The sequence below is a fragment of the Eubalaena glacialis genome, chromosome 3 (genome assembly GCF_028564815.1).
Source record: "Eubalaena glacialis isolate mEubGla1 chromosome 3, mEubGla1.1.hap2.+ XY, whole genome shotgun sequence".
In the NCBI taxonomy this organism is placed as follows: domain Eukaryota; kingdom Metazoa; phylum Chordata; class Mammalia; order Artiodactyla; family Balaenidae; genus Eubalaena; species Eubalaena glacialis.
The window spans coordinates 151,500,999-151,526,350 of NC_083718.1; the positions used below are offsets into that span (position 1 = coordinate 151,500,999).

A 25,352-nucleotide genomic window follows, 5' to 3' on the forward strand; every position below is an offset into this window, starting at 1 on the left:
GTAAACAGGCAAAACCTTGGCCCTTGTGGAGCTTACATTCTAATTAATGGGTGGAAATGGAGAATAAACAACATAAACATGTAAAATACCGTATATGGTAAACTAGATGATACATGTTAAGGAGAAAAATTTAAGAAGAAAAGGAAAGATTGGGGGTTACAATTTTATACATAGAGAAAGTCTCCCTGAGAAAATGAATTTTTGTCAAGACCTAAATGTCAGGAAGCAACTCTACAAATATCTAGGGGAAAAGAGTTCCAAGAAGAGGGAAGAGGAAGGACAAAGAGAAGATTAAGTGAGTGGAAGAGTAGTAGATGAGGTTTATGCAAGAATCAGATGAAGGCTGACCAACTGCCAATTATTTCCAATAAAAATCAATAAAATAAAATTTCAGTATACTAAAAGAATCCTAATAATCCATCTAGGATTTGCTATTCAGGAATCTAATATGTAACACAAGCTTAATTTGTTTCTATTTTCAAATTCCACTTATGAGAGATTTTAATAGTCCCCTTAAATAAGAACTATACTAAATGAAAGCAGTCCCATCTCACTCTTAAAACAGCCCCAAATTTCACAGAAACCACTGTATGATATGGTGACAAAATGCAAATACTACAATGCAACTAAACTTCTACTTGCTTTCATTTCAAGAGTCTGCTAAAAATATTTCACCAATCCTAAATTTATTTACCTTTTCCCACAGGAGCTAGAGAAACAAGGATTTTTGTTGCAAGAATCTCACAGGATTTAAATGTCAAAAGATCAACTGCTGCACTTTTTAAAGAGATTTGTTCAGAGTTAAGTATGGAGTGCAAACTTTAAAACTATTTTTTTTTTTAAATCATCAGGGTAGAGTTAATAGGTATGAGCAAGCAGTAAAGCATTCGGATTAAAAACAAGGAAGGGTGCAGACTAAGCAATATCAAAACATTTTTAATGATTAAGTCAGTTAAACACTCAATAGAGCTTATCTAACCAGGCTGTTATGAAAGTTTAAAAACAAGCTAGGTAATCTTATAAAGTAAAGTTCAGGCTGCTTGAAAGCATCCAAGCACAAAATGGAATGAGTTTAGACTACTCTAAGTGGTTCTTAAAGTGTGGTCCACAGACTCGAGGAGATCCCCAAGATTTTCCAGGAAGTATATGAGGTCAAAACTATTTTCATACATATATTGAGTCATTATGTTGTACACCTGAAACTGTTATATCTGAATTACATCTCAATTAAAAAAACACTTTTTCATAATAACACTAAGATATAACAGCTTAGTATGCCTTTTTCACTGTATTGACATTTGTACTGATGGACATATTTGCACAGTGCAAAAGCAGTGGTGGGTAGAACTGTCCACACTTTAGCACGAATCAAGGCGGCAACACCAAATTTTATTAGTAGTCATATTCTTCACTGCCATGCACTCTCAGTTTAAAAAAAATGCCAGTTTCACTTCATCGATGAAGCAATAAAAATTATTAATTTTGTTAAACCTGAACTCTTGAGTAAATGTCTTTTTAATGATCTGTGTGAAAAAATGGGAAGTACAAATAAGGCACTTCTGCTGCATGCCAAAGTGTGACGGTTGTCTTAAGAAGGCATTTGCACAATCATTGGTTATGCAAACTCAACTAGCCACTTTTTCCATGGAACGTACTTCAAAGAAAAGAGGGAATTAAAAAGAGCATGAATAGCACAAGAAGATTCAACGAGGATATAGGTTAAATACAAGATATGCTTCCAAGCCTCCAATAATTGATAGCATAGCCTAGAAGTCAGCTGGCAGCCTCCAGCTATAGTCTCTTCAGGATCCCTAGCTCTCAAGCTGAGACTACTACTCTCTTCCTGGGCAGCTGATCATATCATGGCACTAAGGCCTGGCCATTTCTGTCAAATACAGGACCCTCTAAATGAAGAATTTTTGCTCTGGAGCCCTCATTGAGTCTGAGACTCTGTCAGATCTGAATCACACTCTGAGGCTCTCCCTGCCAATTCTGTTTCCTCCCCTTTCCTTTCATAGGAATCCTCCCCCTCCCCCTTATACCTCTTGTATTCCTAACTCTGTCTTGACATCGGCTTCCAGAAGAACTCAAATTGGCACAGGGGGTACCAGAAATGGACTGAGAAAGCAGAAAGTAAGAATGGGGTTTGGAAACTAGATCACTTACTGTCCCACCGGCAATAGGATCTCATCCTGGGTGGTATGTGAGGAACAGACAGCCCCAGGCAACAAGATGGTGGCCCAAATGCTAAAACCTTCTTGGGAAAAGTGCTAAAACTTTCTTGGGATAATGCTTCCAAAGAGGAACACGCGGGCTTCCCTGGTGGCGCAGTGGTTAAGAATCCGCCTGCCAATGCAGGGGACACGGGTTTGAGTCCTGGTCCGGGAAGATCCCACATGTCGTGGAGCAACTAAGCCCGTTCGCCACAACTACTGAGCCTGCGCTCTAGAGCTCGCAAGCCACAACTACTGAAGCCCGCACGCTTAGAGCCCGTGCTCTGCAACAAGAGAAGCCACAGCAATGAGAAGCCCATGCACCGCAACGAAGAGTAGCCCCCCGCTCGCTGCAACTAGAGAAAGCCCATGCGCAGCAACAAAGACCCAACTCAGCCAATAATTAATTAATTAATTAATTTTTTTTAAAAAACGAAGCGTAACGTGCCATGTGGTGTAATGACTGTGATGTCTGAAAAGTGTAAGGGGAACAATACAAATAAGAACAATGGAATGGCTGGCTGTTAGTTGTACTGACTGCCTAGAAAGGGCAGCTAACAATTGGAAACTAAGTGTGAAAGCCAGAGGGCTCTCCGGTAGCTCACAAACAAGTCCTTATCACTTACAGTGAAAGCAGAAAAAGATAGTTAAAGGCAGAAATGCTTCAAAGATGACTGAATGCTCAGTCAGGGCAGGTTTGTTATACTAAGGTCAGGGTCCTGGTTTGGAAAACATGGAAGCCTGATAGATGGGGTAGGGACAACTAAGATGGTTGCCCCCAAAGATTTTGATTCTCCAGACTCCTCTGCACTCCCAGCGTCTGCAGAGATGATGCTGGCACTTCCCACTGTGCAGGAATACACTTCAGAGGTCTCTCACCTGCAAGGCAACAAGAGCTCCCCTCAAGATCTGCCCCCCACCTCCACTCCTGGTTCCATGATAATAATTAATGTTAATCCTGTTAAGGACATCTTGGGCCTGATAAGAGAGAAAAGAGACAACACCCCAAAGTTGCTGCAAGAATTAGCCAGCATATACCAGCCGGATCAGTGAGGATACCCACAGTGCTGGATTTTGAGAGTACTTAATCAAGGAGGCCAAAACATTACTGAATAAGGTAAAGTTTGCTTGGGAGGTGGAAGGCCACTGTCTCAGAACATGGGGATCACCACTGTGACAAGGACTTAGGGTTTCGTAACTCACTGCTAGGGTGACTTCCAGAAGCCTGGAAAAAACAGCCCACACTGAATGAAGTTGACATGCCTAAATTACCATGGCAGAGAATGGATAATGGGACTAAAGGCTCAGGAAAGGGGGAATGCTGGAGTGGATATATTATGTGAGGTCAGAAGACCCACCAGACAATTATGTTCCATAAGAGGGCCGATTAGACACACCACACACCAAGGCCATCAGGAATACACTGGTGAGACAGACCTTAGCATCACTAAGAATTTAAGTGGTGGCTCTCCTCTATAGTAGAGGCTGTCACAGAAATTGGTTCACTGATGATGGCAATGATGGGGCTCTGAAGCAACAGCAGCCAGGTGGTAGCATTTAAAACCGGAAACTAGGGACTTCCCTGGTGGTGCAGTAGTTAAGAATCTGCCTGCCAATGCAGGGGACATGGGTTCAATCCCTGGTCCGGGAAGATCCCACATGCCGCGGAGCAACTAAGCCCGTGCGCCACAACTACTGAGCCTGCGCTCTAGAGCCCACGAGCCACAACTACTAAGCCCGTCTGCCACAACTACTGAAGCCCGCGTGCCTGGAGCCCGTGCCCTGCAACAAGAGAAGCCACCGCAATGAGAAGCCCGTGCACTGCAACGAAGAGTAGCCCCCGCTCGCCGCAACTAGAGAAAGCCTGCACGCAGCAATGAAGACCCAATGCAGCCAAAAATAAAGTAAATAAGTTTATTACAAAAAACAAAATAACAGAAGCTAATGGACCACACTATCATCATGACTTGCAAGGTGGGAGACAGCCAATAAAGTTTGACCCACTGGGAGCCGGGGAGGGAGCTAACAGAACTCGGTGTCATTAGAGCAAAATAGACAAGCAATCAACAACAGTGCTGCTTATTAATATATACACAATCAAAGCAAGGCAAGAACAGATAAGCACAAGACTGAGAGTAGTTGCCTCAGTAAAAAGCTACTATCCCTTGCCTAATTCCTGGACCTGAGCCAGTTTTCAGATCCAGACTGACGGACTTAAAGAGATGGATGGGTCCCCAGGAGTAAGGACCCTGCAACAAATTTTTTATATATATATATATTTCTCCAAAGGGACCTATGACTATTTACTCAGGTGACTATATAGGTATAGTGGGGAAAGGAAAATACCCAGACATCTGAAGAACTACTGGTCACAGAGGCTGAGTTAATGTTGATATCCAGAAACGTGGAACATAATTATGGCCCAGTTACAGGGGAAGGAATATAGGAACTAAGTAAGAAATAGAGTTCTGGCCAAAGTCTAGCTTATGGTAGGTCCACAGTCCACTGACCTACCCAGCACTTATTTTCCCAGGCCCTGAATACATAAACGGGCTTGGCATACTTGCCAATTGAAAGGCCAAATGAGACCTAAAAATGTCTCCCCACTCCTTGGCCAAAACAGTAAATCAAAAAAATATTGTGTCGGGGGTGGAGGTAAGAGGAATGGCAGAGATTAGCGCCACCCTTAAGGATCTCAAAGATGTGGGGGTAGTGGTCCCTTTCATATGTTTGTTTAATCCACTAGTCTGTCCTCTGTAGAAACCAGCTGGATCCTAGAGAATGACTGAAGACTACCACAGTTCAACCAAGTAGCAGCCATGACCATAGCTACCATGTTGGATGTTAATATGTTTGCTACAGCAGATATATATAGCCTCAGGTACATGGCATGCAGCCATTGATTTGGCAAATGAGTTCTTTTCTATCCCAATCAGAAATAGTTCCTTTCACATGGAGTAAACAACAGTATACACTCAGTTTTGCCTCAGGGCTATATTAATTGTCCTACTCTGTCATAAGATAGTCTGAAGAGATCTGAACTCAGAATAGCACACTAATCTAGTAAATCAATGACATCATGTTGATCGTGCAAGATGATCAAGAGATGGTTAGCACGCTGAAGGATATATGTGCTCCAAAGGATGGGAGAAAAACTATGAATATTCAGGGATCTGCCATTTCAGTGAAGTTTTAGGAATCCAGTGGTTAAGGTTATGCCAACACACTCCCTCCAAAGCAAAAGACAAACTGCTGCATCTTGCATCCTTACTATTAAAAAAAAAAAAGGAAGCACAAGGTCTGCTAGGTTTCTTCAGATTCTAGAGTCAACACATTCTATACACTGCTGTGGCCCATGTACTGAGTAATATGAAAGGCTGCCAGCTTTGAGTGGAGTAAACAACTCTGCAGTAGGTCCAGGTTGTAGTGCAAGCAGTTCCTATGCTATTGGAGGTATAAATGGTGGGGAAAGACACAGTACAGACTTTATAGCAAGCCCAAGTGCGAGAATTACAATGCAGGCAGGCCCCTGGAGTTCTGCAGAAAAGTCATGCTATTAGAAAAACAACTCCTGCTGTGCTACTGGGCTCTGGAAGAGACAGAACGCTTGACCATTGGGCACCATATGTCCAGAACTGCCCATAATGAGCTGGGCTCAACAGGACTCTCCAAGTCATAAACTCAAGTGAGCTCAGTAACAATCCATTATGAGATGGAAATAGTACATCAAAAATCAAACCCAAGCAGAACCAAAGGGCACAAGTAAGCTACGTAAGTAGGCAGTCAAGACTTCCCTGACACCACAGTTGTGCCAGCACCCTTCCTCAGCTCACATCTATAGCTGTTTGGAGGATCCTATACAACCAAGTTAAGGAGGACATAAAAGCCAAAGCTTGGCTTATAAATAGGTCAGCTCAGTATGTGAATGCGAGCTGAAAAAAAACAACAGGTTCATTACAGCCACACTTAGGGGTGACCGTGACAGTGGAAAGGGAAAGTCTCCCTAAGATGGAGCTTCAAGTGATGTACTTTGTGTAGAAAGAAATGTGGCCTGAGATGAGAATATATACAGACTCATGGGCAATGGCAAATGGACTGAGTACCTACCTGGTTAGGGGTCTTTAAGGGAAAAGACTGTACAGTGGATGCAAGAAGATATGAGTGGAGGCAAATGAATGAACATATAGGAGCGAGCATAAAGTGTGAAAATCTTTTTCACGTGTTAATGCCCATCAGAAAGCATCCAATGCAGAAGAGACAATGAACAACCAAATAGACAAAATAACTCAGACAGCTGACATTAGCCACCCAGAACTGGCATGATGGGAACATGAACAGAGAACCCACTGTAACAGAAATGAAGATGGAAGCAGAGAAGGAGGCATGGACGCCCACTTACCAAGGCCCAAACAAGCTACTGTCAACTCTGAACATCCAACCAATGAGCGACACTGAGCCCCCAATACAGCACTATGCCTCAAGCTGACCAACTGGCTAGGGGATATGGGGATATACATATACATATAGCTGCTTTTCTTTGTTATACAGCAGAAACTAACACAACATTGTAAAGCAATTATACTCCAATAAAGATGTTTAAAAAAAAAAAGTTAAATGTTCTAGGCACACTTTTGCCAGGAGACATATCAAGGATCATACTGAACTATATAAATTACAGCTGCAGCCTGGGAATTTGGGACTCTGTGTATCCTGCGACCAGGAGACAAGAAGTAGAATCACCACAATGAGGCTAATTAAACCTCATCCTCAGGTGAAGCAGGGCTGCTGTTACATAATGGGATCAAGGAGTATATCTGGAATTCAGATGATCCATTTGGGTACCACTTGATACTCCCCTGCCCAATTGTGACTGTGAACAGACAAATGCAACCACTCCAGCCTGAGAAGAGCATGGTTCTCAGACCCCTCAGAAACGAGGGCTGGGGCTTCGCTGGTGGCGCAATGGTTAAGAATCCGCCTGCCAATGCAGGGGACATGGGTTCGAGCCCTGGTCCGGGAAGATCCCACATGCCGTGGAGCAACTAAGCCCGGACACCACAATTACTGAGCCTGTGCTCTAGAGCCCGCCTGACACAACTACTGAAGCCCACGTGCCTAGAGCCCATGCTCCGCAGCAAGAGAAGTCACCGCAACGAGAAGCCCATCACCGCAGCAAAGAGTAGCCCCCGCTCACGGCAACTAGAGAAAGCCCACATGCAGCAACAAAGACCCAACGCAGCCAAAAATAAAATTTTAAATAAAAAATGAAGGTTGGGTCATACCACTAGACAAACCACCAAGAACTTCAGAAATGATAGCTAATGGCAAGAATTCAGACTGGATAGTGGAGGAGACAAAGAGAACCACTGTGACCTGGAGACCAGCTACAGAGATGGAGGCTGAAGCCTGTCTCACTATCCTACTTTTAACTTTCCCATTAGGAACAGAGGTCCATGGAAATGGAGGAGCTGCTCTCAGAAAATGTTTAGAGACACAGATCCACACAGCGTAAGAAAGGGACTGTGGCAATCACTTGGATCTCCCTTCAAAAAAGAACCTGCATTCAGGTGCAAGGAATACAGTTAGCTAGTAGCCTCCAGCTGCAGCATATAAGAATTCATCTCAGCTTTCCAGGGGAGTCCACACTCTCCCTGGGCAGCTCCTAGCCAGTGACTAAACACAGTGGATTTTCTAGAACCTGGCCATTTCTTCCTAATGCAGGACTCCTCTAACAGGCAGTTTTTGCTCTGGAGCTTCTTATTGGGTTGTCCAAGATTTTTTTTCCAGATCTGCATCACAGACTGAGGTTCTCCTTGGTCAGTTCAGCTTCTCCCTTTCCCTTCACAGGCATTCTATTACCTACCCCCCCATAAAAATCCCTTGCACTAGTAACTCCAACTCAGTGCTTCCCAGGGGGGACTTCCCTGGTGGCACAGTGGTTGAGAATCTGCCTGCCAATGCAAGGGAGCCAGGTTCAGAGCCCTGGTCCAGGAAGATTCCGCATGGCGCGGAGCAACTAAGCCCACACGCCACAACTACTGAAGTCCGCGCGCCTAGAGCCCACGCTCCGCAACAAGAGAGGCCACCGCAATGAGAAGCCCGTGCACTGCAACGAGGAGTGGCCCCCACTCGCCGCAAGTAGAGAAAGCCCGCGCGCAGCAACGAAGACCAAACACAGCCAAAAAAAAAAAATCAATGCTTCCCAGAGGACCAAACCAACACACTTCGTAATTAACTCTTTATATGGATCATCTCATTTAGTCCACTAAAGTACTACTGTTATTCCCTTTTTACAGATGAGGAAACTGAGGCACAGAGACATTAATTAACTTGCCCAAGATCACAAGGCAAAAGCAGTGAAACTAAAATTTGAACCCAGGCAGTCTAACTCCAAAGTCTGAGCTTTTAATTACTGTGCCAGGGAAGACAAGATATTATCTTGTCAGCTTCAGATATTAAAATGAGAGTATTTATTCTGTATAATTTTAGAGAAGAAAACAACAAAAGGATAGACGTTAAAGAAAAGCAGATCTTTGGTTAAATACAAAAGAAATTTTCTAATAATCAGCAGTAACCAACAACAGAATGAAGTCCTTCAGGAAGTAATCAGGGCTGATCACCGGAGGGTTCAAATAGCCATGGATATTGTGAGGGTAAGGCTTTATAAAACAGATAAAAGTTGACCTAGATCAGTAAAAGCTGTACTACTAACTATTATGTGGATAAAAAGGGTTCCACGGCCAATTAGTCTGGGTAATACACTGCTAAATAAAGTGAAACAAATTTCTTTACTTTTACTCCTCAGTTTTTAAAATACTAATGTGCAGTTACAAATCTCTACCTGAGGGATCTAGTATGCTAAGAAAACCCAAATTTATTGTATTTGACTAAAGAACACTTCCTTGCTCCTGGTTGAGGATGATTTCTTTGCCAAGTCAAGATTCACTGATCCAAGGACTGCAGAAAAAGCTAACAAGGAAAAGTATGACAATTTTCTAGCTGGGTAACAATTTTCCAACCAGTCAAAACATCACCTGATTACCTACACGTCAATATTAGCATCTCTAATACCTCCAGGGTGGGTAGGCTATATAAAAGTTTTGTCACTAAAATGCATTTTATCCTTTTTGAATGCAAAACATGCCCTCCTTTGCTTTCTCAACAAATTCTCTTAAGATCTACAACAATGGGTCCACATTTTAATTACTGAATTCTCACTTTATGAGCAATATGAAAGCTTTAATTATTTCAAGTGTGCTACTGGTGATCTGGTTATTTTCATATAACACAGCTCTACATGCATTTTTCACAAACATAAAAACACATCACAAGAAAGGGCAGAAGAAAGGGAATAACAGGTAGAGAGGGAAAAGGCCTCAGTCACAAACTATTCATCCAGCTAATTTCCAGAGTTTTTGTGTTTTTATTCAGAAATGTATTCTCTTTATTCATTACAGGGAAAATTTTTATGTAAATTACAATCCCTTGGTCTTGATTCTCCTATCTTCCTCAGCCGCTACCCACAGCCCACTGCCCCCCCACGCTGTTACTTCATTAATGACATTTAGTCACCATTGCCTAGAGCTGTCCACATGCCATCTATCTTTTCATTGAGCTCTTCTTTAGAAATATTGAATAGAATATTAAATGTGGAAAGGGCCTTAACATCTAGCCCACCACTCATTTTCAGATCAGAAAAATGAGGTCCAGAGATCAGTTAGTATACTTATCTAATAATCACAAAGCAGGCATTTATCTACTTCAAAAATAAGTATATGAAAGCGGAAATTCCCCAAATACATGCACATACACATCTTTTTTTTTATACAAATTGCTACATGCCAATAGCATACTTCAAAGGCAAATCAACTAAAGTTGTGCTCTTCTAATTTGAATACTTCCTAAAGCACTATGGAAAATCTTATAATAAAACAAATACAGAACACATGGGGAAGTTCACATGATGAAAAAGAGTGTGGAGTTTGTTGTCAGAGTTATATGGTTTGAATCATGAATATGGACTTAGGAAAGTCAATAAAACTCTCCAAGCTTCAGTTCCTTCAGCTGTAAAACATCCATGATACCATGGGTATTATAGGATCATTTTAAGAATTATAAATAACAGACATGAAACACCTACCAGAAAGATAGCACACCGTTGACAAAACTTTTACATTACACAAATAAGTAATAAAAGGCAAAAGAAATCAAGGAAAATGTTGTAAACCTGGAATCTTGGGAGGACTGGATAATGGGGCATGCAGCTACATTTTATATTTTACTTCCCATTTTAGCCACACACATTTTATAAAACGCCCAGGCAAGCTAGAGGTTTATTATAGGCATAATATGATACAATACTCATTGGCCAATGAATAGTAGACCCCATGGATTAGGTTGGAACCAGACCATGAAGGGCTGTGCCAGAATAAAGAATCTTAATCTTGTTTTTTAACCATTGAGCAGAAATTTCCAAGAGTGACCTCACAACAATCTCAAAAATAATTTACTTTAGCTACTAATTTTTTAAAACAACAAAAACAAAAAACTTTGGCAGCTATTACATCACCAGAATTACAAAAAGGTCTAGATGATGTATTCTGAAGTTTTAAATTTTTTCTCAAACTGGCAGTGTTTTACTTCAATTACTTTTTAGAGGTTGTTTCTCTCATTCAATTGAAAATGAAAAATGGAGATTAAAAATTACATAAACCCTGACGGAATATTTTCACAAAATTTTGATACCGCTCATCCTTTATTTTAATAAACAGAATTCTGAGATAGGCTCTGTTGTGTTTTGAAATAATAATAATAACATATGATTTACTCTTTCTTCATTTTAATAAAACAAATTCTGGTAGATAAACTACCATGAGAGGTTAGAAGAGAACTGTTACAAACAGAAATGCTTACCTCTTCATTAATACCAGCAAAAAGACTCCAGAACTGCTGTTTTTTATAGCTTTATATAGAAATTACGGCATCCAAAGCAACTATAAGATTGTGTAACAAATCAGTTATACAATCTTGTATAACTTTCAGCCCACTCAGTTCACAATCAGTATTAAAAGATCTAAAAATGATCATAATCAAATGGGAAAACACTGTGGCTGATCCACTGTATGTAGAATGAAGGCCCCAAATGCACTGTTTACTCAAATAATGGTTCCCCGCAGAATTTCCTAACTAGTTTGAAAAAGCTTTAGAAACATTAGCAAGTCATTATTGCTGACTCTGAACTATGTCCTATAAAACCTCATAGAAAAAGCTTTAATACTTTGAATGGAAACAAACAACAGGGGACTATACTACATATAAGAAAAAAGAATTTTGGGACTTCCCTGGTGGCGCCATGGTTAAGAATCCGCCTGCCAATGCAGAGGACATGGGTTCAATCCCTGGTACGGGAAGATCCCACATGCCATGGAGCAACTAAGCCCATGCGGCACAACTACTGAGCCTGTGCTCCAGAGCCCGAGGGCCAGAACTACTGAAGCCCACGTGCTGCAACTACTGAAGCCCGCTCACCTAGAGCCCATGCTTTGCAACAAAGAGAAGCCATGGCAATAAGAAGCCCGTGCACTGCAACAAAGAGTAGCTCCCGCTCAAAGCAACTAGAGAAAGCCCGCGCGCAGCAACGAAGACCCAACGTAGCCAAAATAAAAAAGAATAAAGAATTTTTAACAAATTTCCATTTAAGTTTAATTTTTTTAATCTAAGGCATGAATTTACTACTTCTGTATTTTTAAAAATGCAACAGAACTACCATCATTGATATTAAGTCACATATCCTTGAGGATGTATTATCATAAACAACCAGAAAGTTGAAAAGATAAATCACTACAGAATTATCAACTAAAGAAACTATTATAGTCAAAAGCTAGGGCCGCAAAAGCATTTTTAAGCTTAAATAAACAAACGTAAGAAATTTAAACTAAAAGATAATTTACAGAAAAAAGTTCAGGATTTTTACGAAGAGTTCTGTAATATAAAATCCTGAACACCTCAACAGCCTCATCAACATGCATCAAGCCTCCCTTGCCCAATATGAATTCAATGCCTTCTTCTTGATTTCAGTGTGTCCAAAGAAATTTCCTCATCTTTACCTTATTTTATTAAAGGCTCTCAAAAAGTACTTCATAAATACAAAACAGTATATACTGTTTTAATTTTTCTAATAGTTCAGTTCTGTGAATGGGCTATTTATAATAATTCAAAATAAAAATTTTTAACAGGAAATATTTTATAAATAACATTTAAATTATTTTATTAAATAAAACTTACGGAGTATTATAAAGTGGAAGACATTCTACTAACTACACAATTAAAATACTAATACTGATACCTTGGTTTCTCCTTAATTTAGCAATCTCTAATACTGACAAATTGATCATACTGATTTTATATTCTTGGTAGTAAACTCCATAAATAATGACCTTTCAAGCTCTTTCAAACAGAAGTAAACAAGAAGTATATTTTCCACTTCAAGGGTAACACTGATTTACCAGGACTCATGGGACTGAATTACAGCTCTGACTTACACATTATATCATTTAATCCTCACAATAATCCTATAAGATGGGTATTATCAGTTTCGTTTTACAGGAGAATAAATTGAGGCTTAAAGGGGGTAAGAAACTTGTACAGGGTTATACAGGTTATAAGAAAAGACTGGACCCCATATCTGACAGGTTATAAAAATCTAGTTCTAATCTACTGCGGTTATGTAAGGAAAAGTCTATGTTTTGAAGATTCTTCAATTCTTAAATAATGTAAGTTTAATAAATTGATACTGCTTTTTGAAAACTAAGTATATGAACTATTTCTATTTGGTAACTGCAACTATGTACCTTTCACCGATTATTATATACTAAGAATGTTCTATATAATGCAATTCAGGTACACACAAGTAAAATCAAAGATCATGTAAAACTGAAAATGAATAATTGAAAAATGAATAAAACTCTGAAAATGTAACAAATATATTTTCACAGAGAATGGCTAATTTATTAGCTAGACACAGGGAAGAACTAATTTATTCGCTAAAAATGAAATGGAAAATATGTGTAATAGTTAAGATCAAAATTGTTTTCTATCAAAAATTTCAAAAAATTCCAAAAGTAAACTCATTCTCTAAAAAATTAAAGCTACCAAGTTTTAAGTCACACAGAAATTCCAACGCCTGGCTTTTGTTTTTGTTTTCTGCAAAAGGAGGAATGGAATTGAGCATTTATTGAGCACCTTCTATGTGACAGACACTGAGTTATTGCTTTTGATTACTTTTATCTCATGGAACCTGTTCTACTGCCCTGACTACTGAGGGGTACCATTACTCCAATAGCACATAAGAAGAAACTCAGGATCTAAATGTCACATTGCTATAAGAGTGCAGTAAGACTGCAGTAAGGATCTGTACTCACATCTGACTCCATATTCTGCACCACATCATGCAATTAACAACCACAAAACACATCACACACACCATCCCTTTAGCAACATGAGAATTTAAGTTAAAAATCCAAGCAGTTATCTTTTAAAGAAGCTTTGTGCCCTGCAACTAGTCTGCAGCCAGCACATAACAGGTGCCAAATAAAAGTTTACTGAATGGAATGTAACAGGAAGAAATGGGACCATCTCCACTCACACCGTCTTTCTCAAGGAGTTAACATAAAACTATTGCTCACCAGGCAACATATATAATTTTCTCCTTAAAGAATAAAACACTGAATCAGGAACTAGAAGAAAAAGGAATGACCATACATAAAAATTATTAATATTCTTAACGGGCAAGCTACTGGATTAAACATAGAAGCCTTAAATAGAGATCCAGCATGTTCCACTCAATTACAACACTTACCTGACTCTGCCTTATAACAGTTAATTAGGACTTCCCTAGTGGTGCAGTGGTTAAGAATCCGCCTGCCAATGCAAGGGACACGGGTTCGAGCCCTGGTCCGGGAAGATCCCACATGCCACGGAGCAATTAAGCCCGTGCACCACAACTACTGAGCCTGTGCTCTAGAGCCCGCGAGCCACAACTACTGAGCCTGTGTGCCACAACTACTGTAGCCCGTGCAGCTAGAGCCCGTGCTCCACAACAAGAGAAGTCACGACAATGAGAGGCCCGCACACCACAACAAAGAGTAGCCCCCGCTCGCCACAACTAGAGAAAGGCCATGCACAGCAACGAAGACCCAACGCAGCCAAAAATAAATAAATAAAATAAATAAATAAATTTATTTAAAAAAACAGTTAATTAAACATGTCCTGCTTCCACAATGAGCTACTTGCTAGCACAGACCTTGGTCATTTTTGTGTTTCTCAGAACACCAAAGACAGGACCTGGCACTTAATATTAACAGCTAAAATTTTATAAAGATCTTTCACAGATTACAAAGCTTTTTCAGATGTATTTATCCTAAAAGCCTTCAAGATAAGTATGATAACTATCTGCATTTTACAGACGGTGACATTGAAGTCCAAGATTAAGAGCCAAGGTAAGTGGTCAGGTATCCTTCTGTAACACCACAGCTACCAGAAAAGGCTCTCAATAAATGTTTGTTGGTTGAATCAGCTGTCCCTAGAAATTGTTGGTTGAATCAGCTGTCTCTAGAAATATGATTTTTCTAAGATTACCACCATTATCTGTCGCTATGAGAAATGACTGTATTGCCACTTAAGATTTATAGCTTTGCTAGAAAACAGATACTTTCACTCAGCTTGACAAGGTTAATTAACTTTAAACTTATTACCAGTGATTCTCAAACTTTAGTAGGACTAAGAACTGGGGAGCTTGATAAAAGTGAAGCTCCTTGGGCCACCACCATCTCTAGAAATTCTGATTCAAGTGGCCAGGAATCTGCATATTTTAATAAGCACTCTTAGCTGATTCTAATGTTGGTAGTGTTTAGGGACACACTAAGAACTGAATCAGATTTTTTTTAAACCTAAATTCATCTACCTCCCCCAAATTTTTTAATGGAGCCAATTTTTTACAGTTATAAATATTTAAGCAAAAATCTTACAAAAACAATACAAGGCTATGGCATCAAATAGGACAGGTCCCCCAAAAACGTTTAATACACAAAACCTCCCTAGACCTGGAGCTTCACATGCTGCACAGAAGGTAAATCAGGGGTCTTTTAGGTAGTACCCATGTTATTCTGTTTTAATTGATGAATTCAACTATGACTGCAATGTAATTTAGTAAAACATTTTTATAGGTCTCATACAAATGACTGGATGTTCAACAGTAAAATGGAACAGTTAACTTTCAACCTAATACAGAGATAATAATTTAATCACCAACAATACAAGCCCATTTTAAACTTTAAATGACCATCAAAATGTTCTGAGATTATGGGTGACTTTTCCCCCGTTATTAAGTATTTACTGAGGGCTGGCATAGTACCTCTCCGTACTTTCTGAACTTTCTACAATAAGCATTTTTTTTCAGAATTATAAAAGTTTTATAAGTATTTATTAATCCTACAACCTTCACATACATAATGGGAAACAAGAATAACCTGAACCACATTTATCATAAACTACAAACACCCAAATATCTGACTTATGGTACCAAACTGTAATCACTAACTTTTTTAAAATTAATACCAGAACAAATCACTTAACTACTAAAATTTAGAATATGTCCTATTTCTATCAGGTATCTGTTATTAGCATGACTTTTAAAAATCCTCCTGTCATCTATCCTATGGATCTATTATAGGGAGACAATTCTGTAACGAGGACTGAGGCATTAAAATATTTACACTCTCTCATGGCGGGGCGGGGGACCAGACCTTTGGTGTTTTGTTTTTTTCTTTTTAAGATATTTTTCTAATTGTATTTATCTAGGAAACTTAACATCGCAAAGCTGGGAGGGGGCTTTCTCCAAGGCAAACCACGCTTAGAAGCAAAATGTAACAGAAGAAGGCAAAGATGAGCTACCGGTAGGTGATGAAATTTCACCTCAAATAAGACGCAAACGGTTGTTTTCAGCCCAGTCAGGTGGGTGAATGACACTCCAGGAGTTCCTAGGGCTTTCAGGGCCCCGCACTTTCTGCGCTCTTTCTCTCTCCCTGCCCTCCCGCCCCTCCCCCCGGGACTCTGCGGGACTCGGCATGGGGCGCGGAAAAGCCCTGGCTGTTCGCAAACAGGCGTCCTCTGCCTCCCTCCGGGATGTACGTGCGGGGCCCAGGGTAAGAGGCTGCGCTCGGCCCGGCGCCGGGGCCAAACCGAAGGGTGCCAACGACCCTGCCAGTCCCCCGCTCCACACACCCGGCCGCCCCGGAGCCCAGGCCGGGGCGAGGGCTTCCCGGCGACGCGGGGCCTAGTCGCCCCCCACTCGCCTCCGGCCTCCCGGGGGACGCGAGAAAGAAGGGCTGAGGCCCCCCTAGCCGCGGGGTAGGGGAGGCGGCCGCAGCGGCAGGACGCCCCGTCCGCCCGGCCCGAGGGCTTACCCAGGACCCTCCCGGGCGGCCGAAGGCCAGCGAGCACGGGACCGCGCCGCGCCACACTCACCTCGAGCAGCGGCCGCCGCCGCCTCAGCATGGCCGTGGGGGTCGTCCCTGAGCAGACAGCCTCCTCCGGAGGGCACCGGCCCGGCCCCAGGCGCCGCCGCGAAGCCTCCCACTCCTGAAGGAGCTGTGGTTGCCGCTGCTGCTGAGGCCCAGCGCCCGCCGAGCCGCATCGGGCTCCCGGGCCGCCGCAGCCACGCGGATCCCGCAGGAGCGCCGCTGAGCCGGGCTGGGGGCGCAAGGCTGCGGCGGGACAACCGAGGTGCTGCAAGCGGGGTTCCTCCGCGAAGCCTCCAGCGTCGCCGTGGCCGCTCCCGCCGCCGGCGCCGCTGGGCCACAGCGCCCCCTGGACCCCACGCCCGGCTACGGCGCGGGGACTGCGGCGGCCGCCCGGGCACGAGCTGCAGGGAACGCGAGGGAGCGCGGCCTGGCGTTGGCGGGGCCCCGTGTTCCCTGCGCAGCCCTCGGGCCCCCGGCCCGCCCCCGACTACGCCTCCCGGGAGCCGGAAGCCCCTCGGTCCCCACCGACGCTGGTGGGTCCCCTCCCCTCTCCCCAGTCCTCAGGCCCTGAGCACCTTTGCACCTTTTCTTTCTCTCCAGAAGGTACGTGAACGTTCCCGTCACTCGGACCTTCACCCGAGAGCAGGAGTGTGAGGGAATCGCCTCGTTTTCATCTCTCATGATTCAAGGGGGATCCCTCCTAATCCTTTCAGGGTGTCTGGATGCAAGAAGAGTGACCCAGAACCAGCCTTCCCCCCCCTCCCCCAATCCTCGGCCGAAACAGATGAAGGAATTGTCTTTGACCTTAATTTTTTTTGGATCTTGTGGCAGAGCATTTGAGGAATTTATCCTACGGATACCAAACCCTTAACCCCCAACCTCCCCCAAAATAGAAAAATAATAATAATAATAACATGCTGAGCAAGAGAAGGGAATAGCCAACGAGTTGTCCTGAAATTCATAAATAACTTAAAGGTAAGAGAAGAACAACCATCTCTTCTAACTAACCCACTCTCCCACCCCCATCTCTACTCTTCCACCCCCAATCCCTGCCGAATCCCAGGTAAGGCTCTGAAGGAAGGAAATTGTTACATCGCTGGGGCTGTGGAATCGTTCTGTTTACAGATACCCCATATTCCATCCCACTCAAACTCTAGGCTGCAACATCAGAAGCAAAAACAAAAGAAGACTGTCAGAGGGAAAATAGGGAAAGAGAGAAACTCTTCAAATCCTGTGGTCCCATACTTTTCCAAATATTATACACTATTTTATCACAAAGTGGTATAGTAGAATGAGCAGGGACTTTGGTGGCAGACAGATCCTGATACAACCAATTCCAGCTCTGTGGTGTGTAACTTTATGACCCTGGGCAAGTTATATAATATTTCGGAACCTTGGTTTTCTGATGCCTACCTTGCTGGTTGTTGTGAAGATTGGAGATAATTTATGTAAAGGAACTGGCCCATGGAAGGTACTCAATAAATGTTAGTTCCTATTATCGTTGGTTCCAAAACACTTTCTCAGTATTTCTTAGATTCAAGGTTGTTCTCATCTTTTTCTTTCTCTCTCAATCTGTGTGTGTGTGTGTGTGTGTGTGTGTGTGTGTGTGTTCCTATCGAAAGATGGGTGCATCATTTGTCATCATTCTTGGTCTGGGTAAAATCTCCCTAAATTTCACCAATGGATTTATGTAACATCCCTCCACTGAAGAATAATACAGCCTAGTATACTGGATCCTATGATATTCTGTTGCATGGCAGATATCAGCATAGAACCAGTATAGTTTTCTGTATAAAAAAGAATTATAAGGCAATTTCACCTTACCTTAGGTTATGTCCTAATAATAATAAATCTTAATGAGAAAGTTATATAAGGTCTCTGGGAATTTTCAAATAATAATTGAGCAGCCACCTTAGAGAAAATATAACCTAACAGCTCTTTTCCAATCAATGAAAGCTTTCCTGCCTGTACCTTCACCACCTACTTCTGAGTCATATCGCAAAAAAGTCACTATCCCCTTTTTATAACAAGAGAAACTGGGGCTCAGAAGGAAACTGTGATTCATCCTCACAACAGCTCTATGAATTAAGTAGTATACTACCACCATTCTACATGTGAAATGCATCCAACGTAAGGAAAAGCTGGAAGTAGACCCTGAGATTCCTTCAGTCTCCCATCTGATGCCCTAACAGTCCTTTCTTCAATATTTAGAAAATACTATAAGACTAAGTTACTGTTGCTAAAAAAATTTCAGTCTAGAGAAATGGGCCCTTTAGTTGAGATTAGTTTGGCAACCTAACAGCACTGTGCTTTCCAAGCCTAGTTCACTATCACCGCAGGAAATCTGCACTTGTTTATGAATAATCATGCTGCCCAGGGTGTAGCTACTATGTGAAGATGATTCATTTGTTCCCAGGACCAGTTTCCTCTTGCTTCACGCTTTCCCTCCTTCTATTCAAATTAATGTTGCTCAAAGAGGCTGCCTTTATCATCACTACCACTTCCCTGATTATAGTAGTCCACTTTAAATCTTTTCATCCACGATTTTATTCCGTTGTTTTGACTCTTCCTACCCAATCTGCTCTCTGCTTCTGAAATGTCTTTCATCTGTTCTCTTCTCCCCTACTGTAAATCTCTTTCATTTTAATCTACCTTGACCTGCTGTCAATTGATTTGGTTACCCTACCCTCAGTTTTGCATTGATTTCCACTACTATTCAGTGACTCTAAAATATCTCCTTATTCCCAACCTGGTAAACCTACTTTTGCTTTTATACCATATACATACTAGAAAGCCAGTATTCTAAGAATGGTTTCTTCAAATGACTTTAAAGTGTAGCACCCCAAACAAAATTTTCTTTGCTCCTTAAAATTTGTTCTTTAAAATTCAAGCCTTTTATTTGTCAATTATAGCTGGGAGAAAAAATTCAGACCAAAATGATACTCATTTTCTGGCTTGGTGAATGGCATAGGAATCATCCTTAACTCTTGTGTCTCTGTCCTGGACAACTGGTCACTAAACCTGATAAATTCTACTTCTTGCTTTTATTGAATTTCTTTCCTTCTCTCCAACTCCACTTCTATAGATGCACTGAATGAAAAGAAAGAAGGGAGGGAGGAAGGAGGAACTAATGAATATTATCTTTGTGTACAAGAGTATATACTGTATAAAAGTTGGTTTAAAAGAAAGCACAAAACCTCTTCCATGCTCCCAATAATCCTTGTGCTTCCCAATTTATAAGTACTCATTACTACACTGTCAGTATGTGTTTGCTTATATGTCTCCCCTATCAGATTGTAAATGTTTGATTCATCTCTGTGTGCCCACAACCAGTCTCAGCACAGAGTACACCTCAGGGGATAAGCTGAACAAAGCTGTGGCTTAGCGTGATGTGCATCAGGCTAGTGCATCCCACCTGCTCAGTTACTTTATAGGCCTTACCTGTTAACTTCCAGGGTCCACCAAAGAGTAAGACACCCCTTCAACAGGCGATTGCCCTGCAGCCCAGAATTGACCCCAGCCTGCTGCTGCCAGCTATGGTCTCCCCCACCCCTCTGACCAATCATAGCCAGGAATCAAACCCAAAATTCACAGTTACCTGTTACCAAACAGGAGAGCCCTAGAGCAAGCCAGAAGTCAGTAAAGCAATACAAACTTAAAAAGGAAATTGGGGACGTTTGGGAGTTTGTTAGGTCACTTGAGTCATTTCAAAAGGAACAAAACAATTCCCATTTTAGGAATGGAGCATAAGGAAGTAATCAAATATATGAAGAAAGATATGTGCAAAAAGATGTTTATTATATATTTTACTGTAGATTTATAACGTAAAAATGTAAGGAAAGCCTTAAATGAATTACAGTACCTCCACACAAAGAAATATTGTGCATCTATTAATTGCATTTTTAAAGAATTTTAAAAGACATTGAATACTGCTCATGATTCAATATCAAATTGTGTTAAGTAAAAAAGATCATTGTATGATCCCAATTATGTTTTTATATATTTGTAAAATATATAAATATATTTATAAGGAAATAGTACAAAGTGTTATGTTTATGGGTTTTTTTTAACTTTTTATTTTGAAATAATTTCATATTTAAAGAAAAGTTGCAAAAATACTACAAAAAAATCCCATATATCTTTCACCCATATCTAACCACATTTGCTTTATTCTGTCTCTTTCTTGTGTGCACACGTGCTCTCATTCTCACTCTTTCTTCTGTCTCTACAGAGAGGTAGATATAAATATAGATATTTAAAGAAACTACTGTAATTATTTTCCGATCCATTTATCCCTAAATATTTTTCAGTATATTTCCTCAAAATAGTACAAATACCGGGACTTCCTTGGCGGTTCAATGGTTAAGACTCCGTGCCCCCAATGCAGGTCGCACAGCCCGATCCCTGGCTGGGGAACTAAGATCCCAAATGCCCCACAGTGGGGCAAAAAAAAAAAAAAAGTACAAATATCACAGTACAATTATCAAACTCAGAAACTAATATTGATACAGTACCGTGACTTAATCTATGACCTTATTCAAATTTTGCCAGTTGTCCCACTAATATTCTTTATAGAAAAAGAAAATCACTTTTTTTTTCTGGCCCAGGATTCAGTACAGGATCACACATTATAATTAGTGTCAAATCTCTTTAATATTCTTTAATCGGGAACCATTTCTCAGTCTTTGTTTCATATGACCTAGCCATTTTTATGGCATTTATTTTGTAAAATATCCCTCAATTTGAGATGTCTGATGTCTCGTCTTGATTAGATTCAAGTTATGCATATTTGGCAGGAGTACTACAGAATTGATGTTGTGTCCTTCTCAATGCATCACATCAGAAGACATGTGACACCTGTATAGGTGATAGCAGTTTTGTTCACTTGATTAATTAAGGTGGTATCTGCCAGGCTTATGCAGTGTCAGCAACCATTTTGCTCGTTGTAATTAATAAATATCTTGTGGAGAGATCACAAGTTTTAACATTCATTGATAATTCTTGCTTGAAACAGTTATTAGTATAGTAGTTGCCAAATTTCTAATTCCATCATTATCATTCCTAATACATTTTTTTATTTGCTTTCCTACTGTATGGGCAAACTTTTTGCTTCTCCCCCCTTTTATTCGTTTATCAATTTATTGATTTATATCAAGATAAACTCATAAATTTTTATTTTATTCTGTGAATTTTATAATCATTAACCATTTTTTTGAATTTTTAAATTTTATTTTATTTATTTTTTTATACAGCAGGTTCTTATTAGTTATCCATTTTATACATATTAGTATATATATATGTCAATCCTAATCTCCCAATTCATCCCACCACCACCACCCCGCCCCGCCACTTTCTCCCCTTGGTGTCCATACATTTGTTCTCTACATCTATGTCTCTTATTTCTGCCCTGCAAACCGGTTCATCTGTACCGTTTTTCTAGGTTCCACATATATGCGTTAATATATGATATTTGTTTTTCTCTTTCTGACTTACTTCACTCTGTATGACAGTCTCTAGGTCCATCCACATCTCTACAAATGACCCAATTTCATTCCTTTTTATGGCTGAGCAATATTCCATTGTATATATGTACCACATCTTCTTTATCCATTCATCTGTCGATGGGCATTTAGGTTGCTTCCATGACCTGGCTATTGTAAATAGTGCTGCAATGAACACCGGGGTGCATGTGTCTTTTTGAATTATGGTTTTCTCTGGGTATATGCCCAGTAGTGGGATTGCTGGGTCATATGGTAATTCTATTTTTAGTTTTTTAAGGAACCTCCATACTGTTCTCTGTAGTGGCTGTATCAATTTACATTCCCACCAACAGTGGAATTATTATTTACTTTAAAGAACAGATGGGGGACTTCCCTGGTGGTGCAGTGGTTGAGGGTCTGCCTGCCAATGCAGGGGACACGGGTTCGAGCCCTGGTCCGGGAGGATCCCACATGCCGCAGAGCAACTAAGCCCGTGCACCACAACTACTGAGCCTGTGCTCTGGAGCCCGCGAGCCACAACTACTGAAGCCCACGTGCCACAACTACTGAGCCCGTGTGCCTGGAGCCTGTGCGGCACAACAAGGGAGGCCACCGCAGTGAGAGGCCCGCGCACCGCGGCAGGGAGTGGCCCCCGCTCTCCGCAACTAGAGAGAGCCCGCGCGTATCAATGAAGACCCAACGCAGCCAAAAATAAATAAATTAATTAATTAATTAATTAATTTAAAAAAAGAACAGATGAACTCCAGTATTCAGACTTGGGAATTTGGCAGACATTTTCTAGAAAATGGCTGAAGTGAGCTTGTCACTTCAAGGAAAGCAACTAACAGGATTTGTTGCCAATGATAAAAATCAAGCTTTCAGGTAAATATTAGAATATTGAAAAACTTGTATTCACCAAGATAAACTTGACAGCTTCCCAAACTTTCTGAAGGAATGGGTGGTTATTAACAAATGTTATGGAATGTTGTGTTTTTTTTTTTTAATTGTGTAATGAAATATGTCAACATTGGGAAGGTCTGCATAACTCAGTGAACTAGTATTTTTTTCAAATGACCAACGCATAATGTTACAAATACGTAATTGGGTAAAATATCCCTTTAAAGTGTAATATAGACCAAAAGATTTTAATGGAACAGAGTGCAAAAAATTAATCAATATGGTTTCAGATTCCACATTGCAGCTAACCATTAAGAAATTACCACTTGTCAAGTTTGTTTTTTTTTTTTTTTTTTTTTTTTTTTGAAAAGCACTTATCATTTAATGAATCTCCCACCATGTGGCTTCAAGCTACCAGGACACAAGCCCCACCGACACCCTTAATCTTCTCCTCAGCTCTTCTGCTGAAGAATTTGGCCTTCACGATGACAGGCTGCTTTGGGAGCTTTCCCTTCCCCAGAACTTTGTAGTAACCCGATCGCACCACATCAATGATAGGAGCAGCTCCAGTCTTGTTCTTGGCGGCATTTACCCGTGTCTGCTCACTGACCAAGGTCCACAATTTATCAAGGTTGACAGTTGGGCAGAAGCTCTGGTTCCTCTTTAAGTGGTAATGCCTCATACCAACTTTCCCAAAGTATCCTGGGTGATATTTGTCGAAGTTGATCCTGTGGTGATGCATGCCACCAGCATTACCGCGGCCTCCCGGGTGCTTCCGGTGTTTGCCGATGCGGCCGTGGCCGTGGCTCACGTGGCCCCTAAGTTTCCGGGTCTTCCTTAGTCTGGATGGCATGTCAGCGACCGATACGAAAAAGGGACTTGTCAAGTTTTGATGTAGTATCAAAGAAAATATCCCTAATTATCTGAAATGTCTATTAAAATTCTCCTCACTTTTCTAACTACATATCTGTTAAGGACAGATTTTCTTCATATATTAATACATCAACCAAAACAACATATCCCAACAGATTGAATGCAGAAGCAGATACGATAGATAATCCATCTGTCTTCTAATAGACTGACTTTAAAGAGATTTACAGGGAATTCCCTGGCAGTCTAGCGGTTAGGACTCCGTGCTTCCACTGCAGGGGTCATGGGTACCCTGGTCAGGAACTAAGATCCCGCAAGCCAGGTGGCACGGCCAAAAAAAAAAAAAAAATTTACAAAAATATAAATAATGCCAGTCTTCATACTATGTTTTTGTTGTGGAAAATACAGTTATTTTTCATTAAAATAAGTTATTTATGTTAACATATAATGAGTTCACTATTATTTTAAATAAATGAACAAATAATGGTTTAAAATATTTTCTCAGCTTTAATTTCTAAGATGATAAATATCAGTAGATGTCCACACAGACAAAAGATCTCTGGAGTCCTCAGTAATTTTTTTTTTTTAAATACTTTTTTTTTTTTAAAGTCACCTACTTTATTTATTTAGTTATTCATCCTTGCCTGTGTTGGGTCCTCGTTTCTGTGCGAGGGCCTTCTCCAGTTGCGGCGAGCGGGGGCCACTCCTCATCGCGGTGCGTGGGCCTCTCACTGTCGTGGCCTCTCTCATTGCGGAGCACAGGCTCCAGACACGCAGGCTCAGTAGCTGTGGCTCATGGGCCCAGTTGCTCCGCGGCATGTGGGATCTTCCCAGACCAGGGCTCAAACCCGTGTCCCCTGCATTGGCAGGCAGACTCTCAACCACTGCGCCACCAGGGAAGCCCCTCAGTAATTTATAAAGGGATAAAGGGGGCCTGTTTTCAAAATGTTTGAGAACTATTTCTATAGTTTATTATCCCATAGATTATTCCACACATTCTCCTATATGTGGGTATTTAGGTTGTTTGCAGTATTTTGCATAACAATGTTGCAACAAATAATTTAGTGCATCTATATTTTTATAATGTTGTAGATATATGTTTAGGGTAAATTTTTAGAAGAAGTAAGATTTCTGGGTCAAAAGATAAATGCATATGTATTATTAGATAGCACCAAATTACCCTTCCAAAGGGTTGTGCCTCACTGGTACCATTGTCTATCTCCCCTACCAACACGTATATTTTCTGTCAAATCTGATACAATAAGAGATTACATAAGAGAATAACACTTTTAATACTCTGTAGTAGAAAAAGCTTTGGAACAAGACAGTCCTGGGTTCAAATCCTAAGTAACTACTGGACATGAACAGAGGAC

The 25,352-nt window shown here is 41.0% G+C and overlaps 2 protein-coding genes across 5 annotated transcripts in view; both read right to left on the reverse strand.

Annotated features, from left to right (window-relative positions):
- The window catches only part of ZFYVE9 (zinc finger FYVE-type containing 9), a 185,743-nt gene extending 168,703 nt beyond the window's left edge, over positions 1–17,040 (reverse strand). For all 4 annotated transcript variants that reach the window (XM_061184220.1, XM_061184219.1, XM_061184218.1 and 1 more), the window contains exon 1: positions 16,737–17,040. The gene's annotated coding sequence lies outside the window, so the exon portion shown is untranslated. The remainder of the gene's footprint in view (positions 1–16,736) is intronic.
- A 6,420-nt stretch (positions 17,041–23,460) lies between these two features.
- Positions 23,461–23,981, reverse strand: LOC133088583 (large ribosomal subunit protein uL15). Its single transcript, XM_061186591.1, has one exon. It carries the CDS (start codon positions 23,960–23,962, stop codon positions 23,516–23,518), a length of 447 nt encoding a protein of 148 aa, XP_061042574.1. The 5' UTR covers positions 23,963–23,981; the 3' UTR covers positions 23,461–23,515.
- Between the last annotated feature and the right edge of the window lie 1,371 nt (positions 23,982–25,352).

Excerpts from the sequence above, each read along its gene's own strand:
- LOC133088583 (XM_061186591.1), bottom strand. The coding sequence starts at position 23,962 with ATGCCATCCAGACTAAGGAAGACCCGGAAACTTAGGGGCCACGTGAGC.